Here is a 22,155-nt window from a genome sequence, read left to right on the forward strand (position 1 = left end):
TGTTATTATTATTAACACAAGATAAAATAAACACTTGATTTGTTCTATCTAAATATTAAGGAAGATTACACTTGATCAGCCCTCCCATCTGTCAGCAGGTCAGATCATATTTGGTCCACCTTCATTCCTGCTATAAACCCTGTGTCCTGCAACCACCTGGCCTTACAGAAGGTCCACACCAGAGATCAGTGAGTGTTGTACTGGTGAGGACTACGAGGTGCTTTCCAAACAATGGAACCTTGACCCTAGATCACCTGGGACATCATCTGCGACATCAAAAGGCTCCTCAATCAAAAAAAGACAGTCTTCAGGGAGGGGGAAAAGGAAAGGTGCAAGCAAGTGCAACATGATCTTAAGAGGAGTTTGAGGCAAGCTAAGAGGGATTATAAAAGGGAAGTGGAGAGGAAGCTGCAGAATAACAACACCAGAGTATGGATGCGAATCCAGACCATCAGTGGGTACAAACAGATGAATGGCCAGGCTACAATGGGGAATATCGAAAAAAAGGCCAAATTTCAACTGCTTCTTTAGTAGGTTCAACTCAGCGTCTGGGCTTCAACCTGCTCATGTTGGCTCTACCTCAACAGCCCCCTCCTCTCCTCTCTGGCAGCAGCCCCTCTCCCTACATCACCTCCTCCTCACTACAGCTGCTGTAATACCGCAGGAACACCATCTGTTTCACTTAGACACCCTTTGCCCCTTACATTAGATGAAGTGAGAGTGGAGCTGAGGAAACTTCATCAAGGGAAGGCGGCTGGCCCAGCTAATATGTGTACCAGCATGTTGAAGGTCTGTGCGGACCAGGTGGCCTCCCCAGGGACTCTTCAACCTGAGCCTGCAGGCAGGGAAGGTCCTGGTCCTGTGGAAAAAAATCATGTCTTGTGCTGGTCTCTAAATACTGAGCACCCAGCCGAGCAGTAGCCCTCACTTCACACAAGAAAACTCTGGAGTGGCTGTTCCTCGACCTCAAGAGACCAAAGACCACTCATGCTATGCAACCCTTACAGTTTGGGTACCATGAAGGTGTTTGAGTGGACAATGCTGTCCTCTATCTGCTGCATCGGGCATATTCCTATTTGGATGAGCTGGGGAGTCAAGTGAGGATCACATTCTTTGACTTCTCAAGTGCTTATAGGACCATCCAGCCTCTATTACTTGGAGAGAAGCTCAGGAAGATGGATGTGGATCCCTCCTTCACTTTCTGGATCTTTGGCCACAATTTGTCAGGCTGGGGGACTGTCTTTCTGGGATGATGGAGAGTAGCACTGCGGCTCTGCAGGAGACTATGCTGGCTCTGTACCTGTTAATCATATACACCTCAGATTTTAATTACAACATAGAGACCTGCCACACAGCACTCTGATGGTACCGTGATTGTAACGTGTGAGGAAAGGACAGGGTGCTGAGTACAGGGACTTTATGGGAGCATTCAGTGACTGCAGTGATAGAAATGGCCTACTTTTAAACACTCACAATTCAAAGTAGATGGGCATCGACTTTTGCAGGGCCAGGCCACCTTTACTGCCAGTTAATATCTGGGGCCAGGACATGAAGGTGGTGCAGACCTACAAATACCTGGATGTGCACCTGGATGACAAGTTGAAGTGATCAGCTGAAATGGGTGCACTCTACACTCCAGGAAGGGCCAGAGCAAGATTTTCTTCCTGAGGAGGCTCAGGTCCTTTGATATCTGCGGGGAGAAACTCCTCATCTTCTTACGGTCAATGGTGCGGTCTGCTGGGGTGGCAACATCACAGAGAGGGACAACAGGAGACTGGACAAACTGGTTAAGAAGGCTGGCTCAGTGTACAGTCCTTGACCTCTTTGATACCGTGGTGGAGAGACGGATGCAAGGCAAGCTACGGGCCGTCATGGAAAATGCAAACCATCCAAATTATTATGGTGTTATGTTCTGGGACTTTGTTTTTTTTTCTACTACAGGAGTGATACATAAATATTCCAAGCTAAACGGTACATTAGTTTTCTGAAGGAAAATTCAAAATGGGGGCAAGTTCGGAATCCAAATGAGATGTTCACGCTACTGAAATGGTGAAAGTAATGAGTGTGTTTGTGTTTCATTATTACATCCTCACGTCAATCAAAATGTTTATTAAATACATTATTATGTTTGCAGAATGTTTGCTATAGGCATTGTTTTGGTTCTGGTTAGATTATGGAGGTCGACTGAATGAAGTGCCTCGTCAGTCTAATTGTAAGCGTTGTCAGTGGCCAGACACATTCTCTTCTTCATGCATAATATACCTGTAGTAATAGTTGCTGACATTTTTTGGTGGGGAGCTTATGAAAGTGAGCATTTGTCAACCTTCATTCTGATACTTTTATTTAAAAAAAAAAAAAAAAAAAAGTCATAGTAGAAATTGGTAAATGTTTGCCTCGGGAGCTGTTTGTGTATCATAAAATAGATTTTTTCCCTTTACATTTTACATTTTCTCAAGGTTATTTTACATGTTCATGCCCATAAAGGTGTAGAGTAGCATACATGAAGATAAACGTTTAGCTCAGCTGGCCTCAGTGTTATCCCAAGGACAATTGAATGTATACATTATAATAAGGATGATTGATGGACATGAACGAGGTAAAACTATTGTTTTATTCCATGAAAATGCAGGGGTTGTGGTCGGTCAGAAATTAAATATCACCTTAAAACACAACCTTGCATAAAACATTCTAATTCATTCTGGTGGGAGTGCCAGGGGTACATGTAGTCCCACACAGTCTCCCCTCATCCCACTCTAACTAATGAGAGGCTATAAACGAGGAGGTATGGATAGTGTTTATCTATGTGGCTCCGAGGGGGCCAAGGTGCCCTCACACACTGCAGTGAGTGGAGAGAGGGTGACTGCTCGGTATAATGCTTCACACATCAGCTGCCTCTCACATATGGCAGTCCCAGCTCGCATTAACTCCATGTGCCTAGTGCCTACCCATCTTCATCCTGTAGTTTGTTTTTCCAAACCGAATTGGGCTGCCTCTGAGTGCTCATCCTGTTGCCACATCGCATCTCAAGCCAGCAGTTTAGTCATTCCATGCACCGCTCTTTATTTTGTGAAGAAGCCCAGTCATCTTCTCAGCCCATAACCTTCCCCTTGATCCCTCCCCCATGGATAACTGCCCTTGTCCTGCCAAGCCTGCTGTAGGGTCACATCTGGAGTGGAGAATTATTGGTGCTTTTCATCTAACCACAGATGGCCTGTTGATTTTAAGCCCACTGGAGTATGGTGAAAATGGAAGAGGTGGCGGGTGGCTCTGATGACTTGATAGTTTTTTGGGGTTTGGAAAACAGATTATGCAAAATTATTACAAAATAAAGTCACATACATTATATATTATGAATGGTGTGCTAACATGACTGACATTGCTGGCCTTCAACTGTGTTTTTATTTATTAAATATTTGACCTATGGAATCAATGATGGATGGGCACTTTAGTTTGAATGTTTTCTTGTTAAAATAGTGACGACTACACTGCAACAACTAAAATCAAACCATAATTAACTATCTTAAATCAAGGCAAAATTGTTCTTTGCCAAGGTATTTATTCATACCAGGCAGTTTTCATTTGTAACATAACATTTTATAACATTTAACTTGCTTCAATCATTTTCCCCTTAAGTAATCTTTATGGTATTCTAATTTATCTACAAATGTAATTTATTGACATTTTATTAATGGTTCTGAGTAAATTTTGCATAAAGAATAATTGCCATAATTCTATGTGCAGGTAGTATAAAATACTACTTTTAATACATTGGTGGGGGGATTTGAGGCTTGCTATATTTACCTATTTTAAGATAACTGCCAAGTTCCTGTTCTATAGGCAGATACAGTAAGTTTTCTCAAATTAAGCAATATATCCCTAAATTTGTTTTTTCCTTCTTTTTGTTTAACCCCAGTTTTTGTGGTGCATATGTGCTGCAACACTGACAAATAATAGTATAGCTAATATTCTGAGTAGGAAATAGAGACATCACTTATTTATAATAATAAATCTGTTTTTGTATTCATGCGCAGTTATCCTGTTTTACATTAATTGCTGGTATTGAATGAATATTAACATATGTTCGAAAAGCCTCAAGTTGGATTTTCCAGCCTATGATGTACAAGAGGGAGCTAAGCACAGCTGTTCTAAGAACTGCAGTTGTTCTTATTTGCCAAATGTGCGAAATAAATTTATTGCGCCACATGTCATGAAGCCAAGAAGAGCCCATTCACTATCATGAAATGCTTTAAAACAGACATTTTCATTTTCAAGGCTCTGAACATTATACCAGTTTGAACAGAAATTAGACATTTCAAAGTTCATCTTTTTATACCTAGATTTTAGTGCCCAACTGGGCTTTTTCTGAGAAGTCAGATATTAATTAAGCATAATATACACCCACTAAAACATTTTATTCTTTCTGTTTAGCAATATAAATACACAACTAAGTGCACAGCTTAATCAAGAAATACTAATAGGCTTCACTACATTTTTTTTTTGTGTAAAATATTACATTTGTAAATTTATGGCTAACAATAAAAAGGATATTTATGATTTTAACATTCCAATGCGATTAATCATCAATGATTTATTTAATTAGGGTTTATGCTAACTTTATGTGTATGTTTATGCTAAATACAATCAATACATACTTTTAATTAATGTATACAGTAAATAAAATACATTATTGATTTTGTGTTCATTTAAAGTCCTCGTGAAAAGGAATGCAAATTTCTTCAATATTTCTTTTGAGTAAATATTTTGTACAAAATTGACACATTTATAATAGGCAACCATTTATAATAGGCAACCAAAATTATACATTTATACATGATGCATAAGAATGTATTCTGGTTAGGGTCCTGCATTGGCTTCATTCAGAGAAGGATAAGCATTATTACTGCAGTTGATATTTCACTTGCATTATTAATCTAATTTAAGAGTGATAAATTGGATGAATGTGAAATTTTTTTCCTTTTTTTTTTAACTCATATTGATTTGAAACATTGTGCAGAAATATAATTATATTGTATGCATTTTTTTTTTTTTTTAAGCCAGATGCAAACAACAAAGAATAAGTTTGACAGTTTTCTGGTGAAAACAAAATTGCAAGATCCCTTTACATTTATCTTGATGAGGGTAGAAGGGAAAACACAATAAATTGGAATTCTTATGGCGCCAGCATACTTAAAGTTGAAGCAAAAGGAACAAACAGGACCTTGACAGAACAAATGTCAGGACAATGGTTCAAGACTCAACAGAAAAGGGGGAAGTAACTACATGCTGACTAATTACTGGGCCAAACAGCTGAGCAGGACACAAGGGATGTAAGGAGCTGATTGCATGTGACACAAAAGGGGAAGGGCAAGCAAATGAAACCAGGTGAAACTAATGACAGACATTGAACAGACACGAGACTCGGCGGATTGGACTTCTGAACAGATGGTTTGAAAGTAATTGGACAACTGTGACTGTGATAGATATTAGTGTTCCATATGTTATGCATTGATGGCAGTGCCATGCAAAGTTGGGGGAGGGGCATCGACCTGGAGGGGAGAAACCAAACGGGCTTTTGTTGGCATCGATTGTGCCCACCCCCTCCCCGTTGACGACTGTTTTTCGCAGGCGCAAGAGTTCAATCCAGTCCCAGCCTGCCGTTGACGATCCCTTTTAGCAGGGGCATGAAATCACGTTGCACCAGGCAGCACCGGAGCTTTTCGCACCACTGTAGGATGAAACATGATTACAATTTCATAAAACAGTGGAACCTCGATAAAACGGACCCCGAAAAAACAGATAATGGCTAAAACAGACTACCAGGACTGAACAATGTGTCCAAAAATAGTTTACATGTGTTACTTACACTGCCGTTGACAAAGTCTATTAGTTCCAGAATTGGCCACTGTTGTATGACTAGATCCAATTCCAAAAGACGTACCTCCCATGCCTAGGTGGCGGCCATGTTGAATGTGAGCCATTGACGTTGCGGCCATGTGGTGATGTTTTTATCTGTTTTCTATTGTGCATAGAGCGCTTGCAGAGAGAGAGAGCGGCATGGCTCTGAGGAATACAGAACACGTCTTTGGTGTCTGGAACATGCTATTTTTGGTACAATAACAGATTTTTTGCCAAGTCGTTCGCCTTTGGCAATGGATTTGGAAACAGGAAACACACTAATTCCTTGCGGCTCATGATAGCGACTTGTTTACAATAACTTTGTAACACAAATTTTGTACTGTACAGCAATAAGGATGCATATGGCCTCAAAAAAAGTGCTTCAATGTAACAGACAATCGGCTATATTGGACGAACCCTGCCCCTATTAGTCCGTTCTATCGCAGTCCCACTCTATAGCTAACTGCGAAGTTCATATCATGAGGCAACCGTGGTTGTTAGTGATCAGAAGTAATATTATTAACCTGTAAAGTGGAAGATGGAATCGTCAACATTGTACACAGGACTGACACAAACCCTGCTTCCACCATAAAGTACGGTTTGATTAACATAAGTGCCCAACAAACAATCTGTTTTTGCTTGAGAAGAATCTGCATCCAATTCTATTATGCATGCAATCTTCAACATACTTTACAAATGGCAAAGAGGACTTTCATTTCCATCGGAACAGAAATCTGATGGGTTTTAACTACATGGCATACCTGGCTCGGGCTGTCTTTTCATAAGCTGTATGCTTGCAGTCAAACAATCCTGACTCATAGTAGTCCCCTCAAAATAAACAAACCTGCTGCTTATATAATGGGATGTATGTTGACTCCAACACACATAGCCTTGTGGTGTGTGACATTCCCATGTTATAAAAATGAGAGATGGATTCATTACTGCAGATATGAAATGCAGCAGTCAGGCAGTTATTGCAGTCTGCCTCGCTTTACTTCTGTTTGAATCATGTCCTACGTCATCTTGAAAACAAAGACATAATTGTAGGATTCCCATTGTTCCTACACAAAAACAAACAACATAAAAACATTAAAAAAAAAAAAATATCAGCAGGTATGCTTGTTAGTCTTTGGCCAAAATCCACCACATTTCCTGTGAGCTAGTCTGGTTTATTGTCTTCTTGCAGCGAACAGAATCTCTTTTTGTGGAGGAGCCACCAATAATGATTTATAACATTTCCCCTCATCTAAAAATTGTGGTGAAGGGAGGTTAAAAAAAAAAAATAATGAATACAAATTCTGTAGATGACTGTTAGCACATCTGCCTCACAGTCCTGAGGACCAGGGTTCAAATCCGGCCTCGCCTGTATGGAGTTTGCATGTTCTCCCCGTGCCTGCATGGGTTTTCTCCGGGCACTCCGGTTTCCTCCCACATCCCAAAAAACATGCATGGTAGGTTGACTGAAGACTCTAAATTGCCCGTAGTAGTGAATGTGAGTGTGAATGGTTGTTTGTGCCCTGCGATTGGCTCGCAATCAGTACCCCGCCTCCTGCCCGAAGATAGCTGGGATAGGTTCCAGCACTCCTGCGACCCTAGTGAGGATAAGCGGCTCAGAAAATGGATGGATGGATGGAAATTATCTATAGGGACACATAAACTGAATTATTGTATGTGATCCTATGAAACACCCTCAAAAGCTCTTTTACTTTACAAACACTTGAAGCGATAATGGGCCTGTTCTTGCTGCTTTGTGAAGTGACACTATGAGCTACTGATAGTCACGATAGAAAGACAGCAGAAGACTGTTGCAGAGTGTCCTAATGAAAAGCACTGATTAGTAGTGAGATGAATTGGTGGTGAACCGCAAACACTAAAATACTGACAAAAACGTACAGTCCAGATATGAGTTTTGATCCCATGAGCTCTAGCTCTAGGCATTATAGATTGTATACTACCACTGACATACCCTGTAGCTCGAAACAATGGCATTGCAAACTACAATATACGCATCCTATGAATTTGTTTTCTCGACATAAAGAAATGAAAAATTTAAGATGTTTAATGGTAAATGATGAGCTGTACAAAACAACAACACATACTGTACCTAGAATATTAACATTTGAACATGGCTAGAACAATCTTATGATTTTCAATGGAGAATATTGTGGTTAACAGAGCTATCTGGTTTTCAGAAATGACTCTCTGGCTGCTTGACTGGTCTGCTCTGGCCTTGTCTTTACTATCAATGTACAGCAGCATTCAGGAGTCCGGCAAAGTCAGTGCTCTGGCAACTTACACTAGATAGTGGTGACTTAGGGGGGTGCCCTGGATGACATGGCTAGGCTGAGATTAGTTCCATACATACAGTGGCCCTGAAGTGCAAAACACAACAGCAAATAACTAAACACAAATTCAAAATAAAATAAAAAAACACAACAGAAAATAACTAAACACAGCAGCAAATTAAAAAACACAACAGCACATAACTAAACACAATGGCAAATTAAAAAACACCATAACAAATAACTAATCACAACAGCAAATCAAAAAACACAACAAAAAACTAAACACAACAGAAAATTAAAAAACACAACAGCAAATAACTAATCACAGCAGCAAATAACTAAACACAACAGCAAATCAAAAAACACAACAACAAATAACTAAACATCCATCCATCCATTTTCTGAGCCGCTTCTCCTCACTAGGGTCGCAGGCGTGCTGGAGCCTATCCCAGCTGTCATCGGGCAGGAGGCAGGGTACACCCTGAACTGGTTGCCAGCCAATCGTAGGGCACAAACAAACAAACAACCATTCGCACTCACAGTCACACCTATGGGCAATTAATGCATGTTTTTGGGATGTGGGAGGAAACCGGAGTGCCCGGAGAAAACCCTCGCAGTCACGGGGAGAACATGCAAACTCCACACAAGCGGGGCCGGGGATTGAACCAGTCGTCCACCGTGCCGCCAACTAAACACAAAAGCAAATTAAAAAACACAACAGCAAATTAAAAATACACAGCAAATAACTAAACACAACGGCAAATTAAAAAACACAATAGCAAATAACTAATAACGGCAAATTAAAAAACAACAGCAAATAAAAAAAACAACAGCAAATAACTAATCACAACCACAAGTAACTAAACACAACAGCAAATAAAAAAACACAACAACATTAAGCTAACGTAAACGGTAGGTATTGGTCGGGAATAAGACTCATCGCTGATTGGACAAACCTACAGGAAGAGGTAGGTAATGGTGAGGGAGATAAGACTCATCGCTGATTGGAGGATGGGGACGACTTGATTGGACGACGGCGTTTGTGTAACCCAACCTCTTTTAAATGCGTCAGTGAGCGCATACTTATTTGAATGTCGTGATTTTGTCCTGAGCCTATCTATCCACTATCACCTCATATGTATAATGGGAGCAAGCCTGGCGGTGCGGATGCACCGGGGACACTCCCAAATCCTTAAAAGATGTTGCTGGCCGCTGAGTTAGCAGCCCGGGGACTGACCTCCCAATACGTGGGTGTGGGTTCGAACCTCAATGTGGTTGACCGCGCAGGAAGCGTCGTGGCAGTTATGTAATACAGAGGCACAAAATCAGACAGGTTATGTCCAGTGTCAAAATTACAAAATTATTTGATAACACCAGCTACATTTGAATCACCTGTAACGCTCTTTTCAAAAACCACGCTAGAGGTGGAATAACTTCATGGTCAAAGCGTCCAATCACTAATGAGTCTCATCCCCGACCAGTACTTACCTCTTCTGTTATCTTAATGTCTTAATGTCTTTTGCTGTTGTGTTTAGTTACTTGTTGTTGTGATTAGTTTTGGTTTGGTTGTTTTTTTTTTTTGCATTTCAGGGCTACCGTAGATACAAACCCAGATGCCAACCCAAACAAACTTGCTGGTAACCGAGTACTGTAAAACTCAATACAATACTACCAATCCGCGGAACGTCACCAAACCCGGAAAATGGGATAGCTGAATTCCTGAGTATGCTACGCTAACGAGCATGACTCCATGATTGTTTGAAGTCAAATTTGCTAAAATTGTGTTTTCTTTATGGCTGGTGTCTTCGGTCCAATGTTAAATATATGTACTGTGTATCATTTATTTATAAAAATATGGTGTAATATATATATATGTCACCTTGGGTGGCTCTGAAGTGACATTTTGTGCTTTAAAAAAAAAAAAAAAAAAAAGACACTGTAGATGTCTAGGCTGCTTTTGTCCCGGTCACTTTGACCCATTTTGCCGAATGCGGAACTAGATTGCACATTTATCGGAATTCTGTTACGTACAGTGCACATCTGATTGTGTTTTTAGTCAACTCGCTCTTTACTACCACTTAGCTGGGACACTGGTTTCAGTGAAACACACACTGCTGTCAATTTGGCACCACTGAATGGTGCAATAGTGGCGATTAATAAAATCTGTAAAAAATGTTCATAAACCAAGACAATAGGCTGATGTGCCAACAAATACGCTCGTATTGGCTGGGCTACCGCCACCAGCCAAGTTGGTAACCTAATTTGCTATTACTTGGCACTATGTTTGAAAGTGCTTTTCAAAACAAGCTTTGATAGCTTTCTTGGAGTTGCACTCTTGACTTGAGTGGCAGCATGGAGCAAGGGGAAAAAAAAAAAAATCTGTGTGAAGATTTGCCAGCTCTGGAAAGACAACAAAATGGTGGGTGAATAACAATCTGATCCTCAATAGCTATGATCATGAGAGCAGTTGAGCAAAGTGCTGAACTACAATTTTGTTCCAGGGGAGCAGCACTCATGCCAACAAGACAAAGTCGTGATACTGTTCATAGGTGAACACAAAACCTTGTGTGGGTGATAGCTTTCAGCTAGAAAACAACTGTCAGAAGAACAACAATATAGTAATGGCACACAAATGGATGTGTTATTGTATTAAGTTAAAAAAAAAAGCACATGTGGATCTGCTCAAGAAAATATACGGTAACCATGGAAGCACGATTCATTATTCATAACATCACCTTGCCTCTTTTTGTATCATTGTGCGGATGGAGAATGATGTGAGCAGACTGCTGATGTACCTCCATTTTTCATTTGAAGCGTTTTGTGTTGTAACAGCTCTGGGAGGCTGATGGAGGAGGATTGATGGGGTTCCTGGATGTTTGTATGAGAATAGAGGCAAGAGCCTTTTTCTCATCAACACCTGCGATGAGTGAAGGCTTGCAGCTTTGACTGACAACAAAATGTTGAGGCCTGCCACATATGTTTGAAAGAGTTGATGTGATTCAGTTCAGAGAACAGCAGTCCATGAGGCACGGGAGTTAATGGTGACTGGGTTGTGTGAAAGGGCAATGTGGATGTGGGGAAGAAGAGGATAGAAGAATGTGAAGTCAGAGCAGAGACAGAAATAACGAAAAGGGAAAGTTAAAACGAGGAGCAAAAAATAATGCATACACTTGAAGCATCCATTCTGTGGTATGTTGAATTAATAAGCTTTCACCTGTATGGCTAGCCACATTCAAAATAACTGCACCCACTTGACCAATTGTGTAAAAATACCTAACAAATACACAATGTGCGCCCCATCTAATAGTTTTTACTTGGTGCATGTTGGATATATTTTTTTTTTACATGTTGACAAGTTTTTTAATCAACCACTGCAGGCTGCGGAAAAAAAGACAATGAATTATGGCTTTGCCTAATGCATTATACAGTACATTCGGGTCTGTCGGGTGCAGAAGGATGCGTGATGGATGTAGGTTACTTTATAATTTGGTAATGCAGATAATTGACAGGCAGTGAAAGGAGGACTTGCTAGCTCTAGCGTGTGTGTGTGTGTGTGAGAGAGAGAGAGAGAGAGAGAGAGAGAGACAGAGAGAGAGAGAAAGTGAGAGAGAGAGAGAGAGAAAGAAAGCGAGTGAGAGACAGAGAGAGAAAAGAGAATGATTAAGTGAGGAAAAAAGGACTGAAGTTGTCTACTCCCAACGACTGCTAATATACAGCTTAGCCTTCTAAATAAGTTTCTACAAGAACCACCTGAACGTGATATTTTTTTAACTGCACCCACTCAACTACACATTTCACGAGACTACTGTGTCTAGAAAAAAGAAGAGTACACGCATACAATACCAATTTCTCAGCAGGGTTTGCCAACAAATTACCTTGATGAAAGGAATATATAGGCGGCACGGTAGACGACTGGTGAGCACATCTGCCTCACATTTCTGGGGACCGGGGTTCAAATCCTGGCGCCGTCTGTGTGGAGTTTGCATGTCCTCCCCGTGCCTGGGCGGGTTTTCTCCGGGCACTCCGGTTTCCTCCCACATCCCAAAAACATGCAGGGTAAGTTAATTGACGACTCTAAATTGCCCGTAGGTGTGAATGTGAGTGCGAGTGGTTGATTGTTTGCCCTGCGATTGGCTGGCGACCAGTTCAGGGTGTACCCCGTCTCTCGCCCGCGACCCGACTGAGGATAAGCGGAACGGAAGATGAATGAATGAATATATATATGTATATATATATATATATATATATATATATATATATACATATATATATATATATATATATATATATATATATATATATATATATGTGTGTGTGTGTGTATAAACGTGCCAATGAGGTGATGCTTAATAAACAGTTAACGTTTCCGTATTTGTGTTAATTGGGGACTAACACACACAACTCCGAGCAAATCGCTGATGTTTTAAACGGTATCGCCGCGGTGGAGTGAGCTGTTTAGGTCAACTCCTTAGCTCATATCCTAGCTTGTTAGCAGCTAGCTCATTGGCGCATGGCAATAAACAGTTAACTTTCGCTTAAGTGTCTCTGCTGTATGAATCTATGCACTGCATATGGAGCAAGGCCATGGAGCTTGGAGTATTGGACGGTGCCAACACCGCCAAGAGGGTCCCGGCCCGCCGGCGTTGCATGAGCCCACTAGCGGTTAATGAAACAGCCGTCCAACTCTGTCGGCTCACTGTATGATCTGCACGCCGGCTCACCACAACAATGACAATTTATCGAGTCCTGAATAACATCACATCCATTTTAGTTATTATACAATAAATCGATATAGTAATCATCGTGACAGGCCTATACTTGTATTATTTCTTGTCTGTTCTTGAATTTCTTTGGATTGCGGCATTTTGTTGCCGCTTTTTTAGATCTTTTGGCTGACTTCATTTTGTCAAACAGGTTCAAGTGACTGTAAGAAATGTCTTCATTGAACAGGTCTGGACGTAATCAGGCTTGGGTGTGCACAGTGGAAATGAACCATAAAATGTGATTTGCCACAGTTAATTCATGATTTAAGAAGGGGGCAATTACTTTTTCACACAGGGCCAGGAAGCTTTGAATAGTTTTTTCCCCCCTTTATAAATAAAATCCCCATTTAAAAACAGCATTTTATCTTTACTTGTGATCTCTTTGATATTTACATTTGTTTGAATGTAAATTTAAACATTAAAGTGGGGAAACTATGCAAAAATATAAGAATTTGAGAAGAGGGGCAATACTTTTTCACGGCACTGTACCTGTATTTGTACGTCATAAACTGAGTACCCCATGTACTGTGAAATATGTATAAATGCATCCCAGGTTAGTCTTGGCTTTAATTTTTTTTTTTAAAACAACAAAACAAAAAAAAACATTATTACGACAGGAATGCATCAGAAATTTTATTGTTGTAGGGGTAACATGTACAGTATATGTATTTGTATTTTACAGGATGGTGCAGAGGCGTATTGAACCCTTATTCACTACCTTCTTGATCCCACACGGATGACATTAAGAAAGAGACAGGAAATGTAACTGCTTCGTGCGCTAGCCATTGATTTACTCCATAGAAAAATATAATCCCACTCAGCCTTTAGCTAGCAGACATTATGGTTCGTGATAAGTTTTTGACAGTAAGTCAAACTTGTTTGAAACAGCATCTTGTGAACGTGAATATCAGAGCAGCACAACAAAAGAATATTAGGGTAGGGGAAACACAACTTCCAGCAACAGCTCCAATTGGTGTTTTTAAAGCACAGTCATTCAACCTGATGAAACTGTTGTTAAAAAAAGGAAAACTATTGATGTTGCACTGAGTGCTGATATCAAGGTGAAATTTTGACATTTAATTTTAATTGGTTTTTATCCATATAATTATGTTCATTTTTTCTTAATGTGCTCTGAATAGACCCTTGAACACATAAGTATATTCATATTGATTGATGATGATATAAAAGTGGATCCCAACTTTGCAAAAATAGGGAATTGCGGGTATTAAGGTAACACCGGTTACGAACCACTAGTTTAGAGTTTTGATTTCAGTGACCCAAAAAGCTGTTCATGTATATGTAAATCAAATGCCAAGAATAAAAATAGAGATATTATACAGTATGCTTTTTAAAATAAATAAAATCACTGTATGTAGCCATGGCTTTGAGGGCAGCAGAATTTGACCTTCACAATGACAATGGTGGCCAAATTGTGTGCACAACTTGCCTAACTGAGAGAAAAGCAATTGAACCTGTTAAGCACCTGCTGGTTACCTATTTTGTTTATATGTTGCGTTGTGACCTTTACGATTTTGGTATGTTGGATAAGCCAGCAAATCACCATGGTTACACTGGAAGGCTTAGAGAACGTGTATGTTCACCATATTGTCTATCTCTTTTTTGGGCTTTTCAAGCAGTAATTTTGTATGAGTACCGATATCACAGATCATGGCGCTTTCGAAAGAAGCCTTCCATTGGCAATTAATCTAATTCCACAGCCCTACTTCGTCACAACAAACCTTCAGCTGTCAGTAGAGCCTTGCAGCTAGTAATCTGAAGGAAAAAAGGATTCCGTCAAACATGGCTGCTTGGACATAGCTTGATGTGTCAAGCCCCCCCTCAAAGGGTGAAGAAAGATTTTTTTTACCCCTGTGTAATGTCTCACTGTGTCCCTGGTTAATACCGGTCGCAGGGGGTGCTAACCATGCTAACCATGCATTTATACTGAATCTTATTACGTTTTGGGGCAACGGGCATGCATGTCTTCACATTCTTGTTTTGTCATGTGCTGCGCATACATCAAATGCTTGGGTTTTCCTTGTTGCATGTCTCAGACTCTGCTCATACCACTCGCAACTGACACCAACAAAGCTAAATCTGACTAATGGGATAAATAAACTCTTCTAATCTCAACAAGGAGACTTGTACCCAAAATCAAAGGTTTTATGCAAATAAACGTTATGTGCTCTTACCGTCATCCAAATATGAAGTCACATCAGGTAGTAAGCTGGGCAGCTTTGAGCATACGATGTAAACAAGTGTCAGGCTTTGTGCTGTTTGCTGAGACCCACCGACATTCGCCTGTCAAAAGCAGACTTTTGATTTTGAACTAGCACCTTTTCACCTCATCTTCTGCAAAGGGGTTTAGATTGTTAATCACGTGTCGGGCAAATGAGTCACCACTTGTTGAAACTGCTGTGAGCTTAAAGCGCTTAGCACAGTCATCACTTCCCTGCTAGAGCTTTATAGTTTAATATATATAAAATGTTTTTAAACCTATATCTTTGGACATTATTTTTAAGTTGCTGAATCCTAAAATTTAACACATATCAAGATTATTCAGTTTTACAATCTATCAAACACACTTCTATTTTAGAAACATTGTATTGTTTGATTTATTCATCTCGTACTAGTGGGGAAGTACATTATTATGTTTTTATTAGCAGTAAAAGCATTTAAACATGAACAACAATACATCAGAATATATGGGAGCTGTCAGAATGTATGCTCGAAGTTGGTCTTGGAAACATCACCAAAGCACAGCTGTCTTGTAAGCGAGAGTAGGTTCAGTGCAGCAGAAAGACAAAGCATCACTTTGCAGTATTTATGAAAAAATTTTAGAGTGGTGGCACTGAGTGCTCTCCTTTGTATTTCCCAGTCTGCATATCCTGGCCTACATTACTTATGTGTGACAACAAGCAGTTGTCTGTTGAGCGCTGTCTGGTCTCCAAGCGGAAGTCCTGTTTTCCTCTAACTCTGGCAGGACTTTCCGCATGTTAAATGTGCCTCAGTTGATTCACTGAAAAACACACGCATGCACACACACACACACACACACACACACACACACACAATAAAGAAATCAAGGTCTTTCACCCTAATTACATAAACTATTTTCTGCATTGTGCTGATAAGCAAGGATTTTATCATATCTACCAAGGTTTAAGGTTTTGGCCAAGTAGAATTGGTTCATTGCAGCAGGGTATTGACTTTGCCTGTTAACATCTACATTAACAACATAATTTTTTAGTGTTTCTAAAATGTTTTTTCCCACCCACGAACATGTATTTCTATCTCTACTGGCTATTAGCATTTGAATAAACTGAAAACTGAAAACTCATCCTTGTAACCAAACACCATGGGACAGGGGACGTTGATCCACTAGGTGAGAGAAGGGCTTAAATATCTCTACTGAATATGGGTCTGCTAATGTTTTCTTTATTATAATGACCGAACATTTCATTGAAATTATTGTCAATTTGATAAAATTGAAGTTATGTAATAATAGTATTAATAAAGGCGGCACGGTGGACGACTGGTTAGAGCGTCTGTCTCACAGTTCTGAGGACCGGGGTTCAATCCCCAGCCCCGCCTGTGTGGAGTTTGCATGTTCTCCCCGTGCCTGCGTGGGTTTTCTCCAGGCACTCCGGTTTCCTCCCACATTCCAAAAACATGCAAGGTAGGTTAATTGATAACTCTAAATTGCCCGTAGGTGTGAATGTGAGTGTAAATGGTTGTTTGTTTATATGTGCCCTGCGATTGGCTGGCAACCAGTTCAGGGTGTAACCCGCCTCCTGCCCGACGATAGCTGGGATAGGCTCCAGCATGTCCGCGACCCTAGTGAGGAGAAGCGGCTCAGAAAGTGGATAGATGGATAGTATTAATAAGCTCATAGCAGTAAACCCTTCATGCTTACTATATTCACAATGGAAATAGTATCCCTCTGAATGTGTCCCTTTTTTGCTAATGAATAAAGAAAACATATCTCAGGGCACATTAAAAATGACAGTCTTAAGATGGTGTCCATTAAATATAGTAATGTGTAATGACAGAGAAGGATAAAAGATCTGCAACCAGAATATTTTCACGTTGAATTCAAAAAATAATGTCTTATCTTCTGTATGTGTGGTTTTGTTTGAATTTGTTACTTCTTACATCGAGAGGGATTGTCATTGTGCGTCAAGCGTTACCTCTGTATTGATGCCATCAGGGATGGACATGGTCTACATATCACACACGGCTTACAACCGCTTGGAATTTAACGGTTCACATAAGATGGTGCTGAACCATCTGGTGCATTTATTTTCATTGAACGGGATTGCCAAATAGTTTAGAAATGAAGTATATTTTCTAACAATATTGTATGGAATACATAGTAATCACTTACTTACCTCTTTCCTTCCTTCCTTCCTTAAGTAAATATGTACTGTACTCTAAGTACTTACTTACTTTCTTACATATAATGATCACAGTGAAAATTTGACCACATGAGGGTTAATCATCCTTTATGTCTTTTCCCTTTTGTTACCGAGTGAGGAGTGCAAGCAGAAACTTCCCTCGGCAACAGCAAATCAATTACTCTATAAACTACAGTATTATATTTTTATGCAATGAAAATGTGTATTCCGTTCTCATCTTGACATGAAACATACATCTCTTCAGTCCTTGAAATTGGTGACAAGGGCATCATGCATTTCGTCAATTGCTTGATCTGTAGGTTAGGCAACAGATCAATAAATTGATAGTAAAGAAAGCGGTCAGAACATGCATAATTGTCAGACAAAGGCTGTGTGACAGAACCCAACTTCACATTCTTTCATGGTAAAGTGAAAGCTTATTGTCAAATGGTGTCAGGCACATGATCTGACACAGCACTGTCACTGTTCCTCTGCCACGGAACTGACACTTGAAAAGAGGGTGTTCAGATGTGCACTGGGCTGTGATATGCGCTATGACACGGGCCAAGATGCACAACACATGCACGCCGACACATTCACTCACACACTCATGTGCTGATAGGCTGGGTGGTCCGGAAGAAAGGGGAGGAGAGGCAGAACGAGAGCAAGATGTCTGAAGGGCAGAAACATGAAAAGAGTGACAGAAAGAGACATAAATGGAAATGGAACACCATTTTTTTTGTTGTATAACCCAAGGCTAACATGATTTCATGGTGACTCCAGAAGCTCATCTGTGGCATCAAAGTTAATACATTCCGTTTGTACAGGTTCGAGTCAACTGGAAGGTATTCGCTACAGTTTATATTCAGATAATGTGGTGGTCCCCTACGCTGATTTGGGAAGGGGCATGTCTAATGACAGAAAAAGCAAAAACACACCAAAGCACAATTCTACAGTAGATGGATAAATACATGTCGAACAGAATTGAAATAAAATGTGAAGACCAAAACTGAGACATATTTGTTGTATAGTACATGTCTCGAGGAAGTTTGTTATTTACGCCCTCTTATTGTGTTCATTTTGTCATCATCAGGCAAAGAATTTGCAAGCTGGTTCCTGTCAGACACACCGTTTTAAGTCACTCAAGGGCCAAAGTACATGTATTTACTCCCGCCATTATCATAAGAAAAGGTGCCTTCAGTTTGTCGGCTGGCTTATGTTTTCATGGCCCTGTGTTTTCAATTGTTTTTCTTTGTGTTGTAGTTTCTGGGTGAGCGAAGGTGGGCGTTGACATCGGTGACGCACCTGTCATGAATTGTAATCATCAGCCTTTTTAGGGGGCACCGTGACAGTGTGTGGGCATCGGAATATTCACTCGTTTTTGCCCCATGTTTGGCGTCGACGTCAGTCCTCTGTCCCAATTTAGGTTCTCTACAATTATACGTGTCCCCCCGCGTTATCTGTTTTTTTATTCTCACTGGTTGTGAGCTTAGTATGTCTCGCCATCACATGCTCTGTCGTTGAATTAAAATTTTTCTGACCTCTTACCTAGAGTCTATTTTTTGGGATCTGCCCTTACGGCATTGTCGTCCGTGACAGAATATTCCGACCAAAATGGATCCCACAGACGCATACTCTTTTCGTCACGTGTTGGCAAGTCAGGGACATTTGGTAAGAAGACACGAGACATCGTCACACAAGCTCAGGGAGGCTCATCTCAGTACGCTGAGTTCTCGGGTTGATCAGTTGTGTGCACTTGGATCACCTCCGGTTCTGACAGAAGCACCTGCCACCAACGCGGTGGCCGCGGTGCCACCCGCGAGGGAAGCTTGTCTCCCGATTCCACCTCGTTATGCTGCGGAGCTTGGTGGCTGTGGTCAATTTATTTATCAATGTACCCTAGTATTTGACCAACAACCGGTCACGTATGCCCAGGATAAGACTCAGGTTGTTGGACCATTCCCAGGGGAACTTATCAGTGGCCGGATACTCCATTCATTACATTCCGCATCCTGGCAGCAGAGAGTGGATTCGACGATGTTGCGTTGAGCAGCATTTTTCGTTGGGGACTCCTGCCATCAAAAGATGAGTTGGCTGCCCGGGACGAGACCGCTAATTTGGAGGAGTTGATCGGACTAGCCATTAGACTGGACAATCGACTGAGGGAACGGCAGCGCGAGCGGGCGGCTGAACGGTGCATTTTTTTTGGGTCTGCTTCCCCGGGACATTTTTCGTCCGCCAAGGAAGACGCCACCTGTGTTCCCCCATCCACCTCTGTGTCGACGAGGGAGCCGGGCCTGGCCGTGGAGGAGCCGATGCATCTCGGCGGGGGGCGACTGACGGAGACGGAATGTCGGAGACGCATGAAAGCGGGGGCGTCTCTGTACTGCGGCCAACCAGGACACAAGGTATCCACCTGCATGGCGAGACCTTCAGCCAACCGGCCATGTGGTGGTGACAGCGCCTTCTGCCTACGGAAAGAACGTCTCATCATGTGAGTATTTTGATGAAGACATGCTACCCAGTGAATTGAAAACTGGATCGAACAACAAGAGACTTCAATTGTATCGGGGTGTGGCGGCAGCGTAAAGGTTTCCGCGTTAATTGACTCCGGAGCCGATTTTGCCGTTTTGTGGATTCCTGTGTGGTAGAAACTCTAAATTGTCCACTGTACAGACTAAGCAAACCTAGAAAAGTGCTTGATTTGGATGGGCGTCTCCTGGTGGTTACAACACATATTACGGCTCCACTGTGTTTAAAGCTTTCAGGTAACTTTTTTTTTTTTCAGGTAAGCTTTTTTTGTGATGCCCTGTCAATCGGCTCCAGTTGTGTTGGGATTAACGTGGTTAAAACTTCATACAACTTCCAGATATTAATTGGGATCAACTACAGATTGTGAATTGGAGCAGTTTTTGTCATTCTCACTGTCTGCAGTCTGCCATGTTGACGACAACCCCCTGTGTTCAAGACGAGCACATCGATTTGGCTAATGTACCGGCTGGGTACCATGATTTGCAACTAGTTCAGTAAGGATCGCGCCCAGTCTTTGCCTCCGCATCGTCCATATGACTGCTCCATAGAGTTGATTCCCGAGGCTCCACTACCATCTGCGAGGCTGTATCAGATTTTCAAGCCAGAGCAAGAGGCATTAAAGAATTATATTTCAACTTCGCTAGCTGCCGGGTTGATTCGTCCCTCATTGTCGCCAGTTAGTGCCAGATTTTTCTTTATCTTTTTTTTTCGATAAAAAAGATGGGACCCTGCGACCCTGTGTCGATTTCCGGGGTCTCAACGACATCACAATAAAGAATAAGTATCCTCTCCCACTGTTGGACTCGCCGTTTGCCCCTTTGCAGTCTGCAAAGATGTTCACAAAATTAGATCTGCGCAATGCCTATCACTTGGTGAGGATGAAGGAGGGAGATGAGTGGAAGACTGCGTTCAATACTCCATTAGATCATTTTGAGTATTTGGTCATGCCTTTTGGACTCACGAATGCGCCCGCTGTGTTTCAGTGTCTTATTAATGATGTGCTGCTGGACATGATAAATTGATTCTGTTTTGTGTTTTGTGTGTCCGCATGGTGTTGCAGCGCTTGATGGAAAACCGTCTTTACATCAAGGCTGAGAAGTGTGAGTTCCATGCGGAGTTGGTACAGTTTTTGGGGTTCATCGTGGAGAAGGGCCAGCTTCGTGCCGATCCAGCCAAGATCCAGGGTGTGGTTGATTGGCCAACTCCACTACCAATATACTCACTATCTCACCTCCGGATGTGTCCAAACCATCAAAGTCTGTTCTCTCTATCTTTGTCTCCAAAACATCTAACCTTGACCGTCTGTACCTCTGATGAGCTCATTATTAATTTTATCCAACCTGGTCACTCATAGAGCGAACCTCAACATCTTCATTTCTGGCACCACCACCTCTGTTTCCTGTCTCTTCAGTCCCACTGTCTCTAATCCGTACATCATGGCTGGCCTCACCACTGTCTTATAAACTTTCCCCTTCCTCCTAGCAGAGACTGTCACATAACACACCTGACACCTTCCGCCACCCGTTCCAACCTGCTTGAACCTGTTTCTTCACTTCCTTACCACACTCTCCATTGCTTTGGACCGTTGACCCCAAGTATTTAAAGTCCTCCACCCTTGCTATCGCTTCTCCCTGTAGCCTCACTCTTCCCCCACCACCCCTCTCATTCATGCACATATATTCTGTCTTACTTCGGCTAATATTCATTCCTCTGCTTTCCAGTGCATGCCTCCATCTTTCTAACTGTTACTCCACCTGATCCCTGCTTTCACTGCAGATCACAATGTCATCTGCAAACATCATGGTCCACGAGGATTCCAGTCAAACCTCATCTGTCAGCCTATCCATCACCACTGCAAACAGGAAGGGGCTCAGGGCTGATCCCTTTGAAGCTAGTCAAAAACTCCACAGCCACCTCTCCTAGATGCTTCCATACCTCCACAGGAATGTCATCAGGACCAACTGCCTTTCCATTTTTCATCCTCTTTAATGCCTTTCTAACTTCCCCCTTACAAATAATTTCCACTTCCTGGTCCACCTCACTTGCCTTTTCTACTCTTCCTTCTCTCTCATTTTCCTTATTTATCAACTCCTCAAAGTATTCTTTCCATCTGTCCAGCACACTACTGGCACCATTTCCATCTCTGTCCTTAATCACCCTAACCTGCAGCACATCCTTCCCATCTCTATCCCTATGTCTGGCCAACCTGTATAGATCCTTTTCTCTTCTTTAGTGTCCAACCTGGCATACATGTCTTAATATGCCTCTTGTTTGGCCTTTGTC

General features: G+C 41.5%; 1 protein-coding gene across 1 annotated transcript in view; it reads right to left on the bottom strand.

Moving 5' to 3' along the window:
* Nucleotides 1–15,590: 15,590 nt before the first annotated feature.
* pcdh17 (protocadherin 17) overlaps nucleotides 15,591–22,155 on the bottom strand; it is an 87,365-nt gene continuing 80,800 nt past the window's right edge. The window contains exon 5 of the mRNA XM_061762949.1: nucleotides 15,591–15,962. Within this exon, the coding sequence (XP_061618933.1) occupies nucleotides 15,940–15,962 (23 nt within the window). The 3' untranslated portion in view covers nucleotides 15,591–15,939. The remainder of the gene's footprint in view (nucleotides 15,963–22,155) is intronic.

Source organism: Phyllopteryx taeniolatus, chromosome 2, assembly GCF_024500385.1.
Source record: "Phyllopteryx taeniolatus isolate TA_2022b chromosome 2, UOR_Ptae_1.2, whole genome shotgun sequence".
Lineage (NCBI taxonomy): Eukaryota > Metazoa > Chordata > Actinopteri > Syngnathiformes > Syngnathidae > Phyllopteryx > Phyllopteryx taeniolatus.